The sequence below is a fragment of the Elaeis guineensis genome, chromosome 6, assembly GCF_000442705.2.
Source record: "Elaeis guineensis isolate ETL-2024a chromosome 6, EG11, whole genome shotgun sequence".
Lineage (NCBI taxonomy): Eukaryota > Viridiplantae > Streptophyta > Magnoliopsida > Arecales > Arecaceae > Elaeis > Elaeis guineensis.
This window is the reverse complement of record NC_025998.2, coordinates 132,924,086-132,945,308: the sequence shown is the minus strand read 5'-3', so window position 1 is coordinate 132,945,308 and position 21,223 is coordinate 132,924,086. Positions and strand designations below refer to the sequence as shown.

General features: G+C 44.7%; 1 protein-coding gene and 1 pseudogene across 1 annotated transcript; both read left to right on the top strand.

Moving 5' to 3' along the window:
- Window positions 1-1,166: 1,166 nt before the first annotated feature.
- On the top strand, window positions 1,167-14,902 carry LOC105046475 (threonine dehydratase 1 biosynthetic, chloroplastic-like; annotated as a pseudogene).
- Window positions 14,903-17,068: 2,166 nt separating this feature from the next.
- On the top strand, window positions 17,069-20,702 carry LOC105046402 (GDSL esterase/lipase At5g03810). Its single transcript, XM_010924979.4, has 5 exons — window positions 17,069-17,432; window positions 17,668-17,798; window positions 17,921-18,154; window positions 19,993-20,248; window positions 20,367-20,702. Exons 1-5 carry the CDS (start codon window positions 17,171-17,173, stop codon window positions 20,558-20,560), a joined length of 1,077 nt encoding a protein of 358 aa, XP_010923281.1. The 5' UTR covers window positions 17,069-17,170; the 3' UTR covers window positions 20,561-20,702.
- Window positions 20,703-21,223: the final 521 nt, after the last annotated feature.

Genomic DNA, 21,223 nt, shown 5'->3' with positions numbered 1-21,223 from the left:
AGGTTGCATGGCAAGTTAATGACTAACACTAGCATAAGTTTGGAGCATAGTATGTCTGATGCTCATTGGACTTTTGATGGGTTATTTTTAGTATTAGTTGTTAATCATACATCAAGACGTGCGATAGATGCAATATTTTAGTATCTAAGTGTCTATGCTCCCATGACACACCTTCTCAAGCACCTTATCAGGCGGTGCAAAAATTTCAGAAGTATAGGACCAAACCCAAATCCGTAAGGCCATGAGGGGAGAGGTGCACGCTTTATTAAATTTATTTTAATGCAGAAGTGACTTACTTAAGTGTCTCCACTAGCATCCGGGAAGGTATAGAATCAAGACTGTGTAGATTAATGGCCTCTCGTGTCTCTGGGTGCAGTTCCAATATGATTCTTTTAAGCAGGTCATGGGGGTCATAGCTTTGAGATACAGAAATCCATGTGCGACAGCAGCAGTGGCGGACGACCATCCCGGCTTTGTACGAGGTGGTGACCAAGACGATTTTGCCAGCGGCTCCCATGGCCCACACGGAGATCACGGTGTGCTGGGACTCCACATCCATTAGCCATCTCATGAGCAGATCTGTGTGCTTATCAAATCCCACCATCTCCTCTTCTTGGATGAAATGTGCTGATTAGAGAGGAAAGGAGCAGTACTGGAGGCCGATAGTCAGATCCATCCCCCCCTAAAAGAGAAAAGAAGAGCGTTGCCATTAAATTTATTTTAACTCCGTATTATTTTAATGTGCGTCATTAAATCAAGCCGCATCATTAAATCCCATCATTAGCTTTAAGAAGAGATCCCGTCAGGACATTAAATCCCTTGAAAAAAAAAAGTTCTAATAGTTTACCATTGGATGTGCTTTATTCCACGTGGAGGTAATCCAAGCATGCATAGCACGGTGCGGTGCAAAAATTGCCTATATGTATAGATGTATAAACAGTTAAATGTTAAAGATAAAAGTTGGAAACAGGAGCAAGTCGCTTTCTCTATATTTTGAAACTTGGATTATTAAAAGCTTTTACAAAGAATCTTGTAAGCTGTAAAATGTTTGTTGTGACTCCGATTTATTAAATAAATTAAAAAAAAAAAAAAAAAAAAACAGTGAAATGAAACTTTTCTTCTCCCAATTTTAGATCATCTATTTCTGCCCTTAAGGTATGATAAGCATGGACACAAGAGGATATCCTTGTTGTGCTGTAACAATGGAAGGGCTTCCTGAATGCAACCACCACATTGCTGAGTCGCCTTCCAAGATGGTATGAGAGCTAGGGATTAAACAGGCACCCAGCAGTAACCAACCCTTTCCCCTGCTGGCATCGTACAAAAAGGTTGGTTTTGCAGCACCGATTTCGGTACACATTCCGCTACCATGCTGCTACAATGTCGGAGTAGGTTGGTTTTGCAGTACTGACAGTCGATGTGCCCATGGTACCGAGTATTGGTTTGCTACCGATACTGTATGATACATGCGGTACCAGGTGTGACAGTCCAATAGGGTGAACCTTGATTAAACCACACTTGTCTTTTCATCTAAGAGGTCTTGTTTTGACTCTGGATAACCTTCATATCTTATAGTTTTTCACATTTACCATTATTGAAAATAACTACTGAGAATAATCCTGTTCTTTGTGTAATGCTCACAGGATGCATTTTTACCTCATGAGATTTCCTTAATGCGGTTGGAATATGGGCGCAGCCTATTTTTTCTTTCTTTTTTTTAAAAAACAATCTGATTTACTTCTTGAAGAACATTAGGATGAAATTTCTATTTATATCATAGAAAGGAAATCGTTTAGTAGTTTAGTTTTATGTTATTGATGAGCCACCATGAGGCGCTGTATTTTATCTGGATGGTGAGCCTTTGTTAGATTTTTGACTGAATTTAGCTTTCTCTGCAGGTAAAGATCATTGGGGTGGAGCCCTCTGATGCAAATGCTATGGCATTGTCTCTGTATCATGGTCAAAGGGTCATGCTAGAGCAAGTGGGAGGATTTGTAGATGGTGTGGCTGTTAAAGTAGTTGGAGAAGAGACATTTCGCTCATGCCGAGAACTGATAGATGGAGTGGTTCTTGTTGGTCGTGATGCTATTTGTGCATCTATAAAGGTTAAGCTTTGTTCTTTCTTTTCATTCACGATTTGTGGATATTTTTATGAAATATATTACACCAAAAGACTTGAAAAAGCATCGTTATGAATCACATGCCATCTATAAAAATTATGCCGCAGGGAGCACACTACCCAAGTACATGACTATTGGTTCTAATGTTGATTACCTGAAGTCTAATGTGGTTGGCTACAGGGATGCTTTGAGTGATATTATATTAATATATAGCATACAGTGACACTGTCAGGTTTTGCATTCTCTAGTCTTTCTTGTAGGGATTCATCGCACGATCGGGAAGTGTCGGTGGGAGCACTTGTGCCAAATGAATCAATATGTTGACATTTGTTGCATTGAACCTTCTGATAGACAAAGAAAGAGTTCACAGATAAACTGTCATGCTTTCTTAATGGAAAACAAACTGATGGAAATATCTTATGTTATCGTAATAATTGGTCATATTGAGCATCAGGTGATTGAGTGAGCAGTTTTATTCATGAGACATGAACTAAGGGTGGCATTATATTTGGAACTTCCTAAATACATTATTATGCTCTGATCAACTTATTGAACTGTTATTTTGTTGGACCAAGTGTTTCAGGACTTGATAATTTGAAACTGGAAAGATGAATCTGTAAAGTATGTGTACATATTTTACTGATTATGGGGCTAGCAATGATTTCTTTTTAATTGAATACAGCTTATTGTTAAAGATGATACGATCTCTTAACAAATTTTGCCAGAACTATTTCTGTCTATGATGTTTTTCAGGCCCCAATGCTTCACTGTATTTTATACTCTGATACAATGAAGAATTTTTCTAGGCCCTGCATGTATTTGACTTATTATTTATTTAAATGAAGCTATTAAGTATTTTATGGCTAGCAAGCTTGGAAAATGAACTTCAAGTGCAAACAACTTTTAGTGCTGTTGTCGATAGAGGTGATTCTGGAAATTTCTATAAAATAACATTCCTTTCCTCTGATGCTCTTATTGTCATCATGTTCTGCTATAAGATGTCTTCTTAAGTGATATCATAGAGTTTCTTTTGCTTCATCACATTTGAGTTTTTCAAGAATTAGAATTTAGTGTCTGTGTACATTTTTTATTTATATGTTTTCTGTAACAATTGTAGAAAACAATGGACTTGAAACTTGAAAAATTTAAATTCATATGCAGGATATGTTTGAGGAGAAAAGGAGCATTTTAGAACCAGCTGGTGCCCTTTCTCTAGCAGGGGCAGAGGCATACTGCAAAAACTATGGCTTGGAAGGTACAAATGTTGTGGCAATAGCTAGCGGTGCAAACATGAACTTTGATAGACTTAGGTTAGTAATCGAACTTGCCGATAGAGCTGTCAAGACGGACCGACCCTATTAGAATTTAACATCTCGAGATTCGATTCACAATAAACCCGCAACGAGATCCAAGACGACAAACGGAGTCTAATGAGTCCAAGAAGAGCCCAAATGGAGTCCAGATGGAAGAGATACGTGCCAAAAAAGTTGGTATGACCCATGGAGTGGCAGAGGCCGGCGGTGGGCCGGCAGAGGCTGTGACAGAGTGAGCACCATTAGTGCACGGCCCAGTGCGTGGATGCGTGGTGCGCGGCCTAGGCCTAGGCGGGCGTGCGTAGGCGTGGCCCGTGCGAAGTTCTTACGCGATCCATGTGTAGTGCGACCGACGGTCCACGGGGGCGTCGCGTGGACCGACAGGCCATTTTCCATCCGTTTCTTATGGTCCACAATAAACTGGGCGGCATTTTTCTGTGTTTCTTACAGTTTATGGGCAGTCTATGGGTGCAGTTTTGGTGTGGGAGCGCGATCGAATGGCTGACGGCGCATGCGGTCTTGATCGGATGGTTTAAAGACTGATTTGAGTCCTGATTCAACTTTGTTTCCATGTGGGACTCGATCTTAGGCCTTTAAAATCCTATGGCCACAACAGAGAGCTGTGGCATGACTTTGGTATTTAGTAGCAATCCGAGAGAGGCAGCAGTAGGCAACAGCTGCAGACCATATGGTCGTTCGACAGAGAGTAGGGGTACAGGATACCTCGGATAGACTGTCACATAGCGGTCGTTCCAGAGATTCAAAAATCTTCTTGGGTTCTAATGAGAGCTTTGTAAGGGTAGCTTCTAGTTGAGAGAGATTGTGTATAAGGGTTGAGAATGTGAGGATCTCCTGTTGTACTTGTTCTTTTTCATAGTGAAGCTTTACATGCCCCGTGGAAGTAAGCTTTGGGTTGATTCACGTACTTGATTTTTTTCTCTTGTCTTATATTTATTTTTTCTTTTTTCTTTCTCTTGCTGATTGAGTGCAATGCGAGTGGTATCGAGAAGGTTCTGTGGTGGTGGTGTCCAGACCAGACATCCCCAACAAGTGGTATCAAAGCTCAGACGGAATCAACACATGGTTGCCCAGATCGTGATGGTATTGATCGAGATCGAAGAAGATGGAGAAGATAAGTTCAATCAAGGTGGAGATCAGTAGATTTGATGGAAAAAATAATTTCTCTTGAAAAGTCAAGGATGAAGAATGTGCTCATCCAGCAGGGGTTGATCGACGCTTTCTTATATGAGAAGAAGCTGACTACCATGAAGGTGATGGTTTGAAAGCAGCTTCAGATACAGACGGTGAGTACGATCCGCTTGTATCTAGCGGATGACGTGGTGATCCATATGCTTGACAAGATTTTTTCGATGGCGATGTGGTCGAAGCTCGAAGAGTTGTACGTAGCGAAGTTCCTCACCAACACTCTCTTTCTCTAGAAATAGTTGTACCAACTACGCATGATCGAGGGACAGAGCGTGTAAGAGTATCTAAGCAACTTTCAGAAGATCCTCACCGACTTTCTCAGCATTGGTGAAAAAGTTGAGGAGAAGACTAAAGCATTGGTCTTGCTATTATCCCTTCCTCTTTCGACTCCTTGATGACTACTTTTCTAGTAGAAAAGAGTGCCATCAAGATGGAAGAGGTGACTTCTGCATTTCTCCAGAACGAGGTTCTCAGGCGGAAGAACAAGGCTTCGAGTCCAGGTGGTGACTTAACTCTGGCGGTGACTGAAGCGTAAGTGGCAAAAGATGAAGTGATAGGGGATCGTGATGTGGGTAGTCTAATTCAGGACAAAGGACTACAGCAAGATCAGATGTTACCGATGTGTCGAGTTAGAGCATCGTGTCAGAGATTGTCCTTAACTTAAGAATCGGACAATGGCTACTATGGCGGGGACTAACAGCGACACTAAGATCGTTGATATGCTTATGGTCTCAGATGAAGTATCTACTCCTTCCCAATAGTAGATTTTAGACTCTGCTTGTTCTCATCATATCTATTGTAAAGAGGAGCTGTTTAAGTCCCTAGAGAGTAGAGAGGATACTGTTTGTTTGTCGGATGGATCGAGCTGTGCGATTAAGGGTATCGGGATAGTCAGTGTAGAGACACATGATGGAGCAATGAGAAAATTGGGTGAGGTCCGATATATACCCAGCTTTAAGAAAAATCTAATTTTTCTCAGTAGACTGGATTCGACTGGCTACAGATGGAGAGCTGATGGAGGAATCTTGAAGGTCATGCGTGACAATAGGATCACGATGAAGGGGAAGAAGTATAGAGGACACTATCTTTTGGCAGAAAGTCCAGTGTAAGGTAGAGCTTCAGGAGCAGGTAGATCAGGCACAAGATGGAAGAGTCAGGAGGACGAAAGGCGACATCGCAAGGTGAGATTTCTATTATCATAGGAGACTATCTCGAGCAGATCTCAGATCAGAGAGGATACAACACGTGACAGAGATGGGATTGAGCGGCCTGGCTCGACTCTCATATTTGTCCATCCATCAGCAGCAGGTATTTGCCCCAAGATATAGGGACGAGAGATTAGCTCTCAGAGTTATTATAGAGGCCGACTATCGAGTCGAGATGAAAATTGTTAGAATTTGATGCCTCGAGATTTGATCCATAATAAGTCTACAGTAAGATTTAAGAGGACGAACGGAGTCCAACAAGCTCAAGAACAGTCCAAATAGACTCCAAACAGAGGAGATACTTGCAAAAGAAGATGGCACGACCCATGAAGCGACGGAGGCCGATGGTGGGCCGACGGAGGCCACGACAGAGCGAGCGCACATGGTGGTGCATGGGTTGGCCATGAGCGTGCAGCCCAGCACGCATATTTTCTTATCCATGGGTTGGCCACGAGCGTGCAGCCCAACTCCCATATTTATCTATCCATGAGCAGCAGGCATTTGCCCTAAGATATAGGGACAAGAGATGAGTTCTCAGAGTTATTATGGAGGCTGATTATTGAGTTGAGATGGAGATTGTTAAGATTTGATGCTTCGAGATTTGATCGACAATAAGCCCACAGTAAGATTTAAGAGGACGAACGGAGTCCAACAAGCTCAAGAATAGTCTAAATGGAGTCCAAACGAAGGAGATACTTGTAAAAGAAGGTGGCACAACCCACGGAGCGATGGAGGCCGATGGTGGACCGACGGAGGCCGCGACGGAGCAAGCACACGTGGCGGTGCATGGGTTGGCCACGAGCGTGCAGCCCAGCATGCGGACGTGTGGTGCGCAGCCCAAGCCTAGGTGGGCGCACGCAGGCGTGGCCCCTGCGAAGTTCTTACATGGTCCATGTGCGGTGCATGGACTGACAGTCCATGGGGGCATCACGTGGACCGATGGTCCATTTTCCATCGATTTCTCATGGTCCACAGTGGATCGAATAATATTTCCCCATGTTTCTTGCGATCTACGGGTGCAGTTTTGGTGTGGGTGTGCGATCGAACGGCTGGCGGCGCATGCGATCTTGATAGGATGGTTTAGGGGCAAATTTGAGTCTTGATTCAACTCTGTTCCATGCGAAACTTGATCTTAGGCCTTTAAAATCCTATGGCCACAATAGAGAGCTGTGGCGTGACTTTGGTGATCGACAGCAATCCGAGAGAGGCGGCAGCTGCAGACCATGTGGTGATTCGATAGAGACGAGAGGTATAGGGTACCTCGGGCAGACTGTCACAAAGCAATCATTCTAGAGGTTTAGGGATCTTCATGATTTCTAGTGAGAGCTTTGTAAGGGTAGCTTCTAGTTGAGAGAGATTATATATAAGGGTTGAGAGTATGAGAATCTCATCTTGTACTTGTTCTTTTTTATAGTGAAGCTTTGTATGCCCCGTGGAGGTAAGCCTTGGACTGATCCACGTACTTGATTTTTTTTTCTTATCTTGTATTTATTTTTTTTCTTTCTTTCTCTTGCTGATCGAGTGTAATGCGAATGATATTGAGAAGGTCCTATGGTAGCGGTATCCTAGCCAGACATTCTCAATAAGCTCGCCCCAACCCGCCCCAATCCACCTCTAAATAGAGCGGGACGAGCTGACCCATTTAACTAGTGGGTTGGGAAAACTCCAACCCAACCCGACCTGCCATGGGCTGTGGGTTAAATGGGCCAACCCACCAAAAAAAACTGTAAACCTACGGAAGCCCACCGGAGAGGGGGGGAGCAAGGGGATGTGAGTGTGGCAGCCGTGGGGGATGTCATAAGGAAGGGACGCGGATACTGTGGAGGGTGGGGTGGGGTGTGGGCATCGGGGCGAGGCGTGGGGTGCGTGCGACCATAGGAGAAGTCACAGGGACTAGGGTGTGAGCATCGGGGTGGAGGATCTCGACGGGGAGCAGGGGGAGGGGGGAGCGTGGGGGGATGGCTAGATGGGAGCGCAGCGCTGGGGAGGAAATCCTTCCCTCTCCTCTCCATATCCCCTCCATGATCTCTTCCAAGCTCATCGAAAACCCTTCCCCGTCGATGGTCGGCACCCCCTGGATCAGGTCCAGGACCTCCTGGAGTCCCATGATCTGACGGCTGACGAACCTCCACAGCTCTCTCACGATCGAATAGTATCCGGACACTGAGTCCAGTCAGAGGAGCGCCATGAGGCTAGAGCTGTCAATTTGGATTGGACCCATTGGATTGGCCCACCCTACCATATGAATGGAGCGGGTTGGGTTCATCTTTTAGCAACCCATTTAAAGCAGGTCAAATGACCCACCCCATTTGAGTTGGCGGGTCGGGGCGAGCAGTCCCGCTCCTCTTTTTTAGTAAAAAAAATAATATCAAATCTCCTTATCTAGCTATCCCCTTTTAAGTTTCAATTGCATGAGAACTGAGAAAGAGAGGAGAGAGAGAGAGCTCCCCGACCCCCTCCTCCTCCAACGACCTCCCGACCCCTATCCCCATCCCCATCCACCACCCCATCACCACCCTCAACGTTGTCACCATTAAGATCCAGTCGGCCTTCCACGACCACTTGGGCCGATCCCTAATCAGTAAGATCCGAGCCGTCAACGTGAAGGTCGGGCGGATAGAGCGGTTGATCCAGCGACAGGAGACGGTGGATGCCATCCGACGGGATGAGCGAAAGCGGCTTCGGGTGAGCGAGGGCCTCATGGTGCTCCTCCTCTGATTAGACTCAGTGCCTGGCCACTATCCGATCATGAGGGAGCTGCAAAGGTCCATCAGCTGTCGGATCGTGGGACTTCAGAAGGTCCTGGACCTGATCCTGGGGGCACTGGCCATCGGCAGAGAAGGGTTTCCAACGAGCTTGGAAGAGATTGTGAAGGGGATGTGGGGAGGAGAGAGAAGGGTTTCCTCCCTGGCACCGCACTCCCATTCGGCCATCCCCCCGTGCTCCCCCCTGCTCCCCGGCAAGCTCCTTCATCGCGACGCTTGCATCACGGTCCCCGCAACTTCTCCTGCGGCCGCACGCACCCCCCCACCCCGGCCTGCCCTGCGCCCATGTCGCGGTCCCCACGACTTTCCCTGCGGCCGCACGAACCTTGCCCCCCACCTCGCCTCGCCCCGCCCAGGTGCCCGCACCCCACCCCACCCTACGCGGCTTCCGCGCCCCTTTCTCATGATGCCCCCCACGGCCGCTGCACTCACATCCCCCCGCTCCCCCCTCCTCAGCGGGCTCCCACAGGTTTATAGTTTTTTTTTTGACAGGTTGGCTTGTTTAACCCGCAGTCCATGATGGGTTGGGTTCGATTGGGGTTTTTCCAACCCACCAGTTAAACGGGCCAGCTTGTCCCACCCCATTTAGAGGCGGGGCGGGGTGGGCCGGCCCATCTTGCTAGCTCTACATGAGGCCCTCGCTCACCCGGAGCCACTCCCGCTCGTCCCATCGGACGATGTCCATCATCTCTTGCCGCTGGATCAACCGCTCCATCTGCTCAACCTTCGCATCAATGGCCCAGTTCTTACCGATCAGGGATCGGACCAAATGACCGCGGAAGGCCAATTAGATCTTGACGGTGGTGATGCTGAGGGAGGCAATGGGGAGGTGGACGGGGATGGGGGTCGGGAGGTCGTCGTCATCGGAGGTGGTCGGGGCCCACTATGCGGGCACTGGGGTCGGGTGCTCTCTCGATCTCTCCTCTCTTTCTTAGTTCTCACACAGTTGAAACATGAAAAGGGATAACTGGAAAAGGAGATTTGATAATTTTTTTTACTAAAAAAAGAGGCGGGCCATCCCGCCCCGACCCGCCAACCCAAACGAAGTGGGTTATTTGACTTGCTTTTAAATGGATTGCTAAAATATGAACCCAATCCACTGTTAAGATTTAATGCCTCGAGATTCAGTCCATATTAAGCCCACAGTGAGGTTCGCGATGACGAACGAAGTTTAACGAATCCAAGATCACCTCAAACGAAGTCTGGATGATCGAGATACGCTCGATTGAAGTTGGCACGAAATTTTAAGCAGTGGAGGCCGGCGGTGGGCCGGCAGAGCAGCAGTGGCGTGGCTGCGTGCAACAACGCGTGGCCCGGGTGCGAGCGCGCAGCCAGGCCCAGGCACGCAGGCGCGGACATGGCCCAGGCCCATGCGCACGCACGCATGGGATCAGGCGTCCGGATATCCCGATCCACGATGGATCGGGCGGTGCATGGATGGGCGCGTGGATCAGGCACCCATTTCCCATTGGGTTCTCACGGTCCACCATGGATCGGACGATGTTTCTCTTCCATTTCTCACGATCTATAGGTTATTCCGTGGACCAATGCGCGATCTTCCTGAAAGAATAGACGCGTGATCTGGCATGATCGGATGCAATCCAACGGCTATTTTTTGATCTGAAGTACGATCGGATGGTCGATAATCTTCATAGATCCCATCAGGAGTGTGATTCTGATATAGCCTAGGTTTTAAGCCTTTATAAGGCCCTGTTCACGAAACAAAAGATGGAGTGTGCAGCTTTGTTCGGTGCAAAACCTAGAGAACAGAAGTGAGGCACCCACAGGAGCAGGGGCTTCAGGCAGACTGTTCGACAGCAGACAGCGATCACTTCAGGGGTTCAGGGAGGTCTTTCTAAAGAGAGAGTTTTTGTGAGAAAGAGCTTCATGTGAGGAAGAGATTGAGTGTACAAGAATTGAGAGTGTAATCTCCTCTTATAATTTTTTTTCTTTTCTCATGGTAAAGCTTGCATACCCCGTGGAGGTGAGTCTTTTTTTGGATGATCCACATATTTGATTGTTTCTGTTTTATTTCTTCTTTCTTTCTGTTGCGACATGCGGTATCGAAAAGATCCTGAGAGGTGGTGTCCTAGCCAGACATCCACCAATAATTGATATCAGAGCGAGACGGTATCAGGAAGAAGATTGCAGTGGTAGTGAGCAAGATTGAAGATGAAAAAGATAGGATCAATCAAGATGGAGATCAATAAGTTTGATGGAAAGAGTAATTTCTTTTTATGACAGGCAAGAGTGAAAGACATGCTCATTCAGTAAGGATTGATCGATGCTCTCTTATGCGAGGAGAAGCTGACCACCATGGAGGTGTCGGGTTGGAGGCGGCTTCAGATACAGACGGAGAGTACCATCCGTATGTACCTAGCAGATGAAGTGGTGATCCATGTGCTTGACGAGACTTCTCTGACGGTACTGTGATCGAAGTTCGAGGAGTTGTATATGGCAAAATCTCTTACCGACACCCTTTTTCTCTGAAGGTAGTTCTACCAGTTGTGGATGACTGAGAGATAGAGCATGCAGGAGCATCTTAGGTACTTTCAGAAGATCCTCACCGGCCTCCTCAACGTTGGCGAGAAAGTTGAGAAGAAGATCAGGGCACTGGTCTTGCTAGCATTGCTTTTTTCTTCATATGAGTCTTTGATAACTGCTCTTCTAGTCAGAAAGAACACCATCAAGATGGACGAGATCACCGCGGCGATTCTCCAAAATGAGGTTCTCAGGAGAGAGAACCTAGCTTCGAGCTCAGGTGGCGGCAGCTCAGCTTTGGTGGTTTCGAAGGAGCAAGAGGTGATAGATGGAGTGACAGGAGATTGCGATGAGGGCGATCCAAGTCTAGGATGAAGGACTTGAGCAAGACCAGATGTTACCAATATGATGAGTTGGGGCATCTAGCCAGAGATTTTTCTCAACTCAAGGATCGGACGAGTGCTACTGTAGCGACGGCCAGTAACGATTCAGAAAGAGATGTCCTGAAGATATTTGACGAGATATCTACTTCTTTCCAGCAGTAAATTTTAGATTCTGCCTGCAGAGAGGAGCAGTTTGACTTCCTAAAGAGCAGTGAGAGCACTATTTATCTGCCGGATGGATCGAGCTGTGCAATCAGAGGCATCAGGATGGTCAGCTAGAGGACATATGATGGTGCAGTAAGGAGATTGGGGAAGGTCCGATACATACTCGATTTCAGGCAGAATCTTATCTCACTGAACAGACTGGATTCGAGAGGCTACAAGACAGTAGCTGATAGAAGAATCCTGAAGGTGCTACGCGATGATAAGATTGCTCTAGAGGGGAGGAAGAGGACGAGAGGATATTACTACCTGATGGAGAGACCAGTGCGAGGTGGAGCTTCAGAAGTCAGGTAGAGCCCAGAGCGAGGTGGAGCTCCAGATGAAGGTGGATCGGGCACGAGACGCGAGACTCGAGAAGATGAGAGGTGATATCGTAAGGTGAGATTCCTATTGCCGTAGGATGATATCCCAAGCAGGTCTCAAGCCAGGAGAAGCACAGAATATGACAGAGATGAGATCGAGCGATCTGGCTTGACTCTCATATTTGTCCATTCATGATCAGCAGGTGATTGCCCTAGTGCATGGGGGTGAGGAGATTTAGAAGTTCTTAGAGTTAGGAGGTCGAATGTCGAGTCAAGATGAAAATTGTTAGGATTTGATGCCTCGAGATTCGATCCATATTGAGCCCATAGCGAGGTCCACAATGACAAATGGAATCCAACAAGCCCAAGATCACCTCAAACGGAGTCCGAATGATTAAAATACGCTCGATTGAAGTTGGTACGAAATCCGAAGTGATCGAGGCCGGCGGTGGACCGGCGGAGCAGCGGTGGTGCGGCAGTGCAAGGCTCGGGGGCGAGTGCGTGGCCCAGGCGCACGTGCGCGGAGCGCGGCCCAGGCCCAGGCCCATGCGCACGCGCATGCGGGATCAGGCTCCCGAATATCTCAGTCCACGATGGACCGGGCGATGCATGGACGGGCGCATGGACCGGGCGCCCATTTTCCATCGGGTTTTCGCAGTCCACCGTGGACCAGAGACGTTTCTCCTCCATTTCTCACGGTCTACGAGTTATTTTGTGGACCGATGCACGATCGGATCGCTCAGGAAGTTCGCGATCGGACAGCTGTGAGCCATCCCTAGAAGAATAGATGCATGATCTGGCACGATCGAATGCAATCCAATGGCTATTTTTCGATCTGAGGTACGATCGGATGGCCGAGAATCCTTACAGATCCCATCAGGAGTGTGCTTCCGATATAGCCTGGGTTTTAAGCCTTTATAAGGCCATGTTTACGGAACAGAATTTTCTTCATTTTGGAGAATTTTCTAACTTTTTGTGTTGCTTTTGAGTGTCCTTTAATGTTAGACCAACTCTTGGTTTAATCATATTTTTGCATATAATGAATCTAGTGCAGAAATATATATGTCTCTGAATTTTTGAGCCATTTGGCATTTGCTATTGCAGTGTTGGACTTCACATTGACACCGAACTTGGGCCAACGGTGGAGCGCTTGAGATCTGCACAGCTAAGAACGTTCAACCTTACCAATGATGATATGGTGAAGCATCATCTACGATACTTCGTATGTTTCTCATCTTGGTGCATCGATAATCTCTGTTAGCATTCTCTATTTGGTTTGTCTAAGCTTAGAAATTGATGTTGCACAATTTAAGGAATTAGTCTATGCTTGATTTTTTGTATTGGCCTGTTGTGAATGGTTTAGGTGCATAATAATTTACAGGGTCGGCTTCAAGCTGCTGCATAATTTAGCATTTTGATATGCCTAAGTTGTGTGCAACCCTATGACACCTTCATCTTTTGGGAACTGGGATAATTTTGATCCAGCGCAAATACATCCAATCACTTATCAAAAGATCTCACGGCTCACCAGTAGTAACAGAATTCCAACAATAGAAACTGTGATCAGCATCAGCAATTGGCCACCCAATCTGCAGGCTGATGATCTTCTTTGTAGGGATGGGGATAGCTTAGGAGTTACAAAATGAGATGGCACAGGGTTAAGATTTGCATTCTCATTGGGGCATCTGTCGATCCAGGGGATCACTGTCAATGTGTCCTCTCCGAGCCAGCGAGCTAGATACGTTGGCTTGCAAGGAGGTAGCTGCATAGCAAGGCCCTTCCTGGCAGTGCAGTTTGACACCCTTGTCTTTCGATGTTGCTGTTTTATGCGCATGCATGTGTCTCTTACCCTTAGGTATGGATGTGGATGATGACCATATATGTACAAATGTGCATAAACAAAGCTGTAGCAAACATATGCATGCATGTGTATGTATTTAATGTATGTTTATTTATTTTTGTATTGGTTATATGTATGCATGCATAAATGTTCCTGTATGCAAGTACACTTATGCATAGACATATTCATTTCATATGCAACAATGTTCGCACCTCCTTATGTTGTAGCCATTTCTAACAAATTTTATGGAGAATGGGGCATAGACTATGCCGACTTTATATGTGATGGGGAAGTATGGTTTTTGAAAATATAGCTATATGAAGTTGTAAGAATTGGTGCAAGATTTAATTCTCTTGCTTTATCCTAACAATTAGATTGTTCATTGTCATCTCTGTTAAGTTATTACACTGGCTTATCTTATGACCTTACATATGATGTTTCATGGCCTTGGAAAAGTCAATATACCATACATGGCCTTGGAGAAGACAATATGCTATGTACCAGTAATGTGTTTTATTCCTTTCTGGTATATGTTCAGATGGGAGGCCAATCAAATGTCCAAGATGAAGTACTTTGCCATTTATCTTCCCTGAGAGGCCAGGTGCTCTTATGAAATTTTTGGATGCCTATAGTCCACGTTGGAATATCAGCCTCTTTCATTATCGAGCTCAGGTTTTGTTACCTTTCTAATGCGTGTAAACTTTCGTCGCTTAAATTTTACATCAGCTCAAAATGTTACCAAGGGACATCCTGTACAAGGGAGGAAAGCTTCCTGTTAGTGAGCCAAAAATTCTCAAGTTCTTTTGTAGAAAAAAAGCAAGGGTTGGTTATACTTCTGGAGATCAGGGTGGTAGTGTGTGCACTTGCTCAGAACAAAAGAACATTTTATTGACACTTTGTATTTTGGTTTCTTTTCTTTGACAGGGTGAGACTGGTGCTAATGTGTTGGTTGGCATCCAAGTCCCAAAGGAGGATATGGAAGAATTCAGGAATAAGGCAAACAATCTTGGTTATGAGTATGCATACGAGGTGACCAATGAAGCCTATAAGCTTTTAATGCAGTGAATAAAAATCAAATCAAATCATGTCATTGCGTGCAATGGCATCAGGGTTGTTTGCTCTGATCACACACTGAGAGGAATCTAGGGCCTAAGAAGATTGATTTCTTCTATATTTTTATGGTCTTTCTTTGTGGGCTTAGATCTACATCTGCTGCCCTAAATATTAATCTGGGTCCTCAGTATTTATCTAATCTATAGGGTTGTAAATAAGACTGCGACTTAATCATTTTGTATCCCTAGTCTAGAATGGAGTTTCTTTGAATAGAATAAACGATGGCAATGTATATTCTCTCAAAACCAAAGAAATTGTGAGGAAGCTTCATATAGGTCTTGCAGCCAGTTTATCAATAACTCCTTTTTCTTTTGTACTATATTAACTGATTGAGTATTGGACTAATGGACCACATGTGCTGTTTTGAGTGGGACGTTTCAGCTGGCAGCTAAGAAATAAAACAAATGTTCCACACTTGTTTATGCTCTACTAAATTGTGGTGATTGAATATTCTTGGGAACTTATATTAGCAAGCAATTGCAGTACTTGTATTCAAATTTTATATTGTTGGCTGGAGACTATTCTCCTCCACATTCCACCGATCCTTTTCTATTGATGGTGTACTTTTATAATGGGTGATAAGGGTGTCACTGAGTCAAGCTTGGATCTGGTCAAGCTCGGTGTGAAATTACTTTCAAGCTAGAAAGTTGAGTTCAATTCGATTTGATTATTATTATTTTGAGCTCAATTCAAAAATAATTTTGAACTAAGTCAAATATATACCTAATTGATCAGCTTGAAAAACTTAAATGGAGCTAGAGATCAATTTAAGTTCGAACCAAGCTCAATTCAAGCATGGATTAAAATGCTTGATGCAAATTTGAATTGACACCGAATGATTTGAAAAAGTAAATGAACATTTAAGCTTGAAATGATTTTAATATTATATATCATTGGATCTATGATCTAATGAACATGCACATATATGCGCCGCGCACACGCATGCATGAACTTTTTGAGCCAAACTTGATGTAGTCTGGATTTATTTTTGGCTCAATTTAATTTAATCTTCAGTCTAGATTTTTGGCTCACGCAATTTAGATTGTTTGACACCTCTAATGGTTGATGGTGTGATTTTTTTCTAAGAAAAATCTAGCAGATGGAACATCCTGGCGGACATCCTTCAATTTGTTAACAAGCCAGCACTTTCTTCCCCTACCCTATTTGGTCTCCCCTCCCTCTCCCTCCCTCGCGCGCGCGCGCGCTCACAGATGCGTGCCAGCATACACGCGGACACCCAAGCAACCATACACAGGCACACACATGCACGCGCACATACACACGCGCAGACACCAAGCAACCATACACAGGCACACACATGCACGCGAAAAATACACACACGTGTGCATGTGCACACAAGCACGTGTGCTTGTGTGCACACGCACATATGCGTCATACACGCATGCACACGGGCTTCTTGAGCCAAGCTTGACTGAGCCTGGGTTATTTTTGGCTTAATTTGAAGTTAGTCTCAAGCCTGGATTGTTGGCTCGAGCTGTTCAGGTTGTTTGGCGCCACCTAATGGTTGATTGTGTGATTTTCTTTAAGGAGAGCCTATTAGATGGGACATCCTGAGGAAACACCCTCTCGAGTCCTTAACGCTTTCCTCAATATATGGGGATTACTCCGATCAAAAAAAAAAAAAAAAAAAGGAATGGAGAGAGAGAGAGAGAGAGAGAGATCATCCAGTATTCGGTCTCCCCCCTCGACGGAGTCAAGTGCAGCGCAATGCAGCTTCTGGTTGTTCCGGTTAATTAGGGCTCAAAACCAAGGAAAGATGCCATATTGACTTTCCCTTCACCTACAGCAAATATTACGTCCGATTAGCGGTGTTGGGCCTAAAAATCAAGTGTTCCAGATCTATTACTTTACGATGCAGCATGAAAGCTGGTACATTCCTCTGAATCCTGCTTCAGTTAATTTTGGATCGTTGTGCCCCACTTTATATCAAATACAAGGAAACAACAACTACGTAGCTGGGAATGCCCTCTCTTCTCCCCACATCGCGATCCCACCGATCCCTTTCTACTTGTCCCACAGCCCCACTCATCTCCAGCTGTCTCCAACCACCATCATTCACACTTCACACCACCCCTCCCTATTTCCTAGCCTTTCAACTCTTTCTTCCCCTACACTACTACTCTCTTCTCCCACCATCTCCCCATGCCACCGAAAAGCCAAAGACTGATGTGCGCTTAAAGGAGATAATTAAGGTGGAATATGGGTGGACCAGTGATGCTGCTGATAGTCATGGCTCAAGTGTTGTTGTTGTTGTTGGTCGGGTTAACGTTGGCGTGGGTGTGCCAAGGGCAGAGCTTGGTCCCTGGGGTCATCATCTTCGGGGACTCGGTCGTCGACGTCGGGAACAACAACCACCGCCTCACCCTCGTCAAGGCCGACTTTCCCCCATATGGGAGAGATTTTATCCACCACACTCCCACTGGAAGGTTTTGCAATGGCAAGCTAGCCACCGACTTCACAGGTGATCACCTTAGACGTACCGTACCATATATATATATATATATATATATATATCATAATCATAATAACATCGTAACCACCAGATCTTGTTCTAATATCTATTTAGCCTGGGCTTTGCAAGTTTTGGTCTGAGAGCTAACTTTGTTGTTATGCCAAATTTTAAACAAGCCAATCTTTGCCCTCAAATGGCCTCCTGAAACTAACATTACGGGTATTTAATTTATTTGTAATTGCAGTGGAGAACCTCGGGTTCACTTCATATCCACCAGCATATCTTAGCGAACAGGCCAGGGGGAAGAACCTCTTGTCTGGTGTCAACTTTGGCTCTGGTGCCTCCGGCTACCTGGAAAGTACATCGATCCTCTATGTGAGTGCTTTCCACTCAGATTCACTTGGATCCGATCACGTCCAGATCGATGTAATGAACTTGTCTGGATTCTAGTAATACATAAGAATGATTCTATATATGTATGTATGGTTAATTGGCAGAATGTGATCTCGCTGGACCAGCAACTGAGGAACTACAAGGATTACCGGTCCAAGGTGGAGAGGATCGCAGGGAGGACCAATGCGACGGCCCTCTTCACCGGCTCCATCTATGTGGTGACTACGGGTACCAGTGATTACGTGCAGAACTACTACATCAACCCCTTGCTTAATAGGGCCTACAATCCGGATCAGTTTGCCGACTTGCTCGTTCAGAGATTCAACACTTTCATTGAGGTGAATTTCTTGTTAATTTATATCCGTCTTTTTATTTTAATTTCCATCTAACATCCATTAGCACATCAATCATACAGTAGTTAATTTGGCATACATATATAAAGTAGGAGAGGTAAAGTAGCATTCTTCTCACTCATCATTGCCGTTAATTAACGCGTGGTCTACTTTTTTCCAACGCGTGCTCCACCTTCACACTTTGTTGAGTTCCACGGAGGAGTGTGATTTAATTATGAGAAGAAATATGTGGTGATATGTAATGTAAGCAGTTCCTCCAATTCCAAAGAATATTTCTTTTTCTTAATAACATTTTTATTTTTAATATATAAAATATTTATTTAATCTGGAATTAAAAGCTATTTGATTTTCTTAATTTGCTGAGAAACAACCTATTGAATGACATGCCGCATGCCGGTTTCCTCGTGATCACTCTGGAGTCTGTACGCAGCTTAGACAACAGCTGTACAACCTCATCATCTACCGGAAAATAACGCGCCTTTAATGCATTTTTTTGTTCATTATGGGTGTCATCTGGTGGTGAGGGCTGAAATAATATTGTAGTGAGAGAGTTAACGGACAAAATAAGTACACTGCGCGAGTCAGGGTCGTACAATCTTTTGCGACGCCTATTTGCGTGGCATCTTATCGGACAATTATCGCGTTACTTAAGCAGCCAAACATCGGTAGGTCCACCATGTTTCAGTCTTCTCCAGAGTGGAATGGTATACTGCTCCCCCGGCGCGAAAGACGGCTCCCAAAGCTTCTCTCTCGCGTCCCTTGTAAGCGACGCCACGCAGCGAGGATCCACACACAAGCAGAATACTCTCAAGTTTCTTGACCCAACCCTTACCCCTTCCTATTTAATTATAAGATAAAAATATTATCATCTTCTATTAAAAAATAAAACTATTAATATCCTACTCTAACTAAAAAAAAAAAAATCAAATATATTATATCTAAGATTCAACCTAACTAAAATAGGCTGGCACTAAAAAAAACAAGCTATTCAAACTAGAATTCTAATAAGAAACAAAGTAAGTTAGGAATAGAATCTTCATACAAAAAGGACACATAATAGACTTCCAACACTTCTCGTCATCATGGAATCCCTACCAATAATATTGGACTTGTTGACGTTGGAATGCCACAGCAATTATTGTCAATATTGTAATATAGAATAATTTATTAAATCAACTAAATCATAGGGCTTCTTTATTGATTTGAATAATAACTTTGTTGTTTCTTCATCTTTTTTTTATGCATGTTTTGGAGTCGGTAGTATCTTCTAACACTTTCTCTCAGCATCGATCCATAATTGCTATGTCAAGATTTCATAAAACATCCATCCGACGACGATGAACAGAAAGTTTTTGGTTACAATCTCTGCTTACTAGATAATCAATCATTATTTACAAACTCATGAAATCAATAGTAAAACTTTGACTATATTTATATGCCTCCGCTTAAGTAGCTATAATCAATCACTAATCTCAAAATCGATCATGATCGGTCTATTTTAAGAAGCATGCTATTCTATAAAGTGGCGTCCTATCCCACAACTCCACCAAGTTCTTTTCTTCTTTTCGTAAAAGACCATCAAAATGATTCTCTCCTATTATTTAATTATTACGTGGTCCAACCTTCTCACTACTCCTACATGGATTCTCCGTGGATGCAGTTAGGGATATATACTTCGCTTTCCACTGAGATTAGTTTAGTACTAAATGATACAAGCCTTGTATATGTAGTAAATGCTGCCCAGGCGTAGCGCAGATAAAGAGTTTGACTTACGAAGCGAGTACGATTTGATCAAAACTTGCCTTCCTAACATGATGGACCAGGTTCTATACAATATGGGAGCTCGGAGGATCGGGGTGACGTCGTTGCCGCCGCTGGGCTGCCTTCCAGCGGCCGTCACACTGTTTGGGGGCGGCAGCAATGACTGCGTTGCTCGCCTCAACGATGATGCAATTGTCTTTAACAAGAAGCTCAATGCAGCCGGCCGGGCCCTGAAGAAGAGCCACCCAAAGCTGAAGCTGGTCATCTTAGACATCTACAAACCCCTCCTCGACCTCATCAGGCACCCTGAAAATAATGGTATAACTTGTGCACGCACTCCTATATATATTTCACTATCTAGCTGGTGATCGGCTGAGGTGTCGGTCTCTTTTGATTCTTCCCTTCATTTATTTTTGGGCTTTGGGGCTTTGAAAAGGGTTCTTTGAGGCAAGGAAGGCATGCTGTGGGACCGGAATCATCGAGACTTCTTTCCTGTGCAATGCGGGGTCACCGGGGACGTGTGCCAATGCCACCGGGTATGTGTTCTGGGATAGCTTCCACCCTACAGAGGCTGCCAACCAGGTCTTGTCAGATGCCCTCTTCATCCAAGGCATCGATCTCATCTCTTAAAACAATGCAAAAGTATTCATGATGATCTACTATCAATTTATCCTTATCCTACCATCTCAAATTCCGGAGTTGGAAAATTATGTTATGTTGGAAATTTTACTAGTATTAATTATGATAATGAAAAGCCGGTGGCTAAGCTCTATGTTTTCCTGTTTGTTCTTTAATTGCCTTGTGGAGAAACAACCAAGAGCAGCGAAGGTTCTGGTAATTAAGAACAACAGATAACGCATGGAAACGGTATATCCAATGAGAAATTTGAGAAATTAAAATTCTGCTCAAATCAATGTGGAATAATTCAAACTCCAACCGCATGCAGTGGCACTTGGAAGAAACAGAAACTTGAACCGAGCACTCAAAGGGGGAAGTTGGTACCATACTTGCAAAATATAGATTCCGCTGTGATTGGTGGTATTCCTTTCATTATCTCAAGGGTCTCCCTCGAGCCAGCCTAAGATATGCCCTTCAACCAAGCAGAACATCCTAAATTCTCAACCATACAGAGTATACCCTCATCAAAATATCTTATCAATTTGCTCTTGGACATTCCCATCGAATCAACAGTAAACCACCTTCGGATTCGAGAAATCCAAGTCTCTTCCTGTCCTGGAAGTCTGTTAGTATCATAAGCAATTCAACAGGGCCCAGCTTAAGCTTCCGGAATGC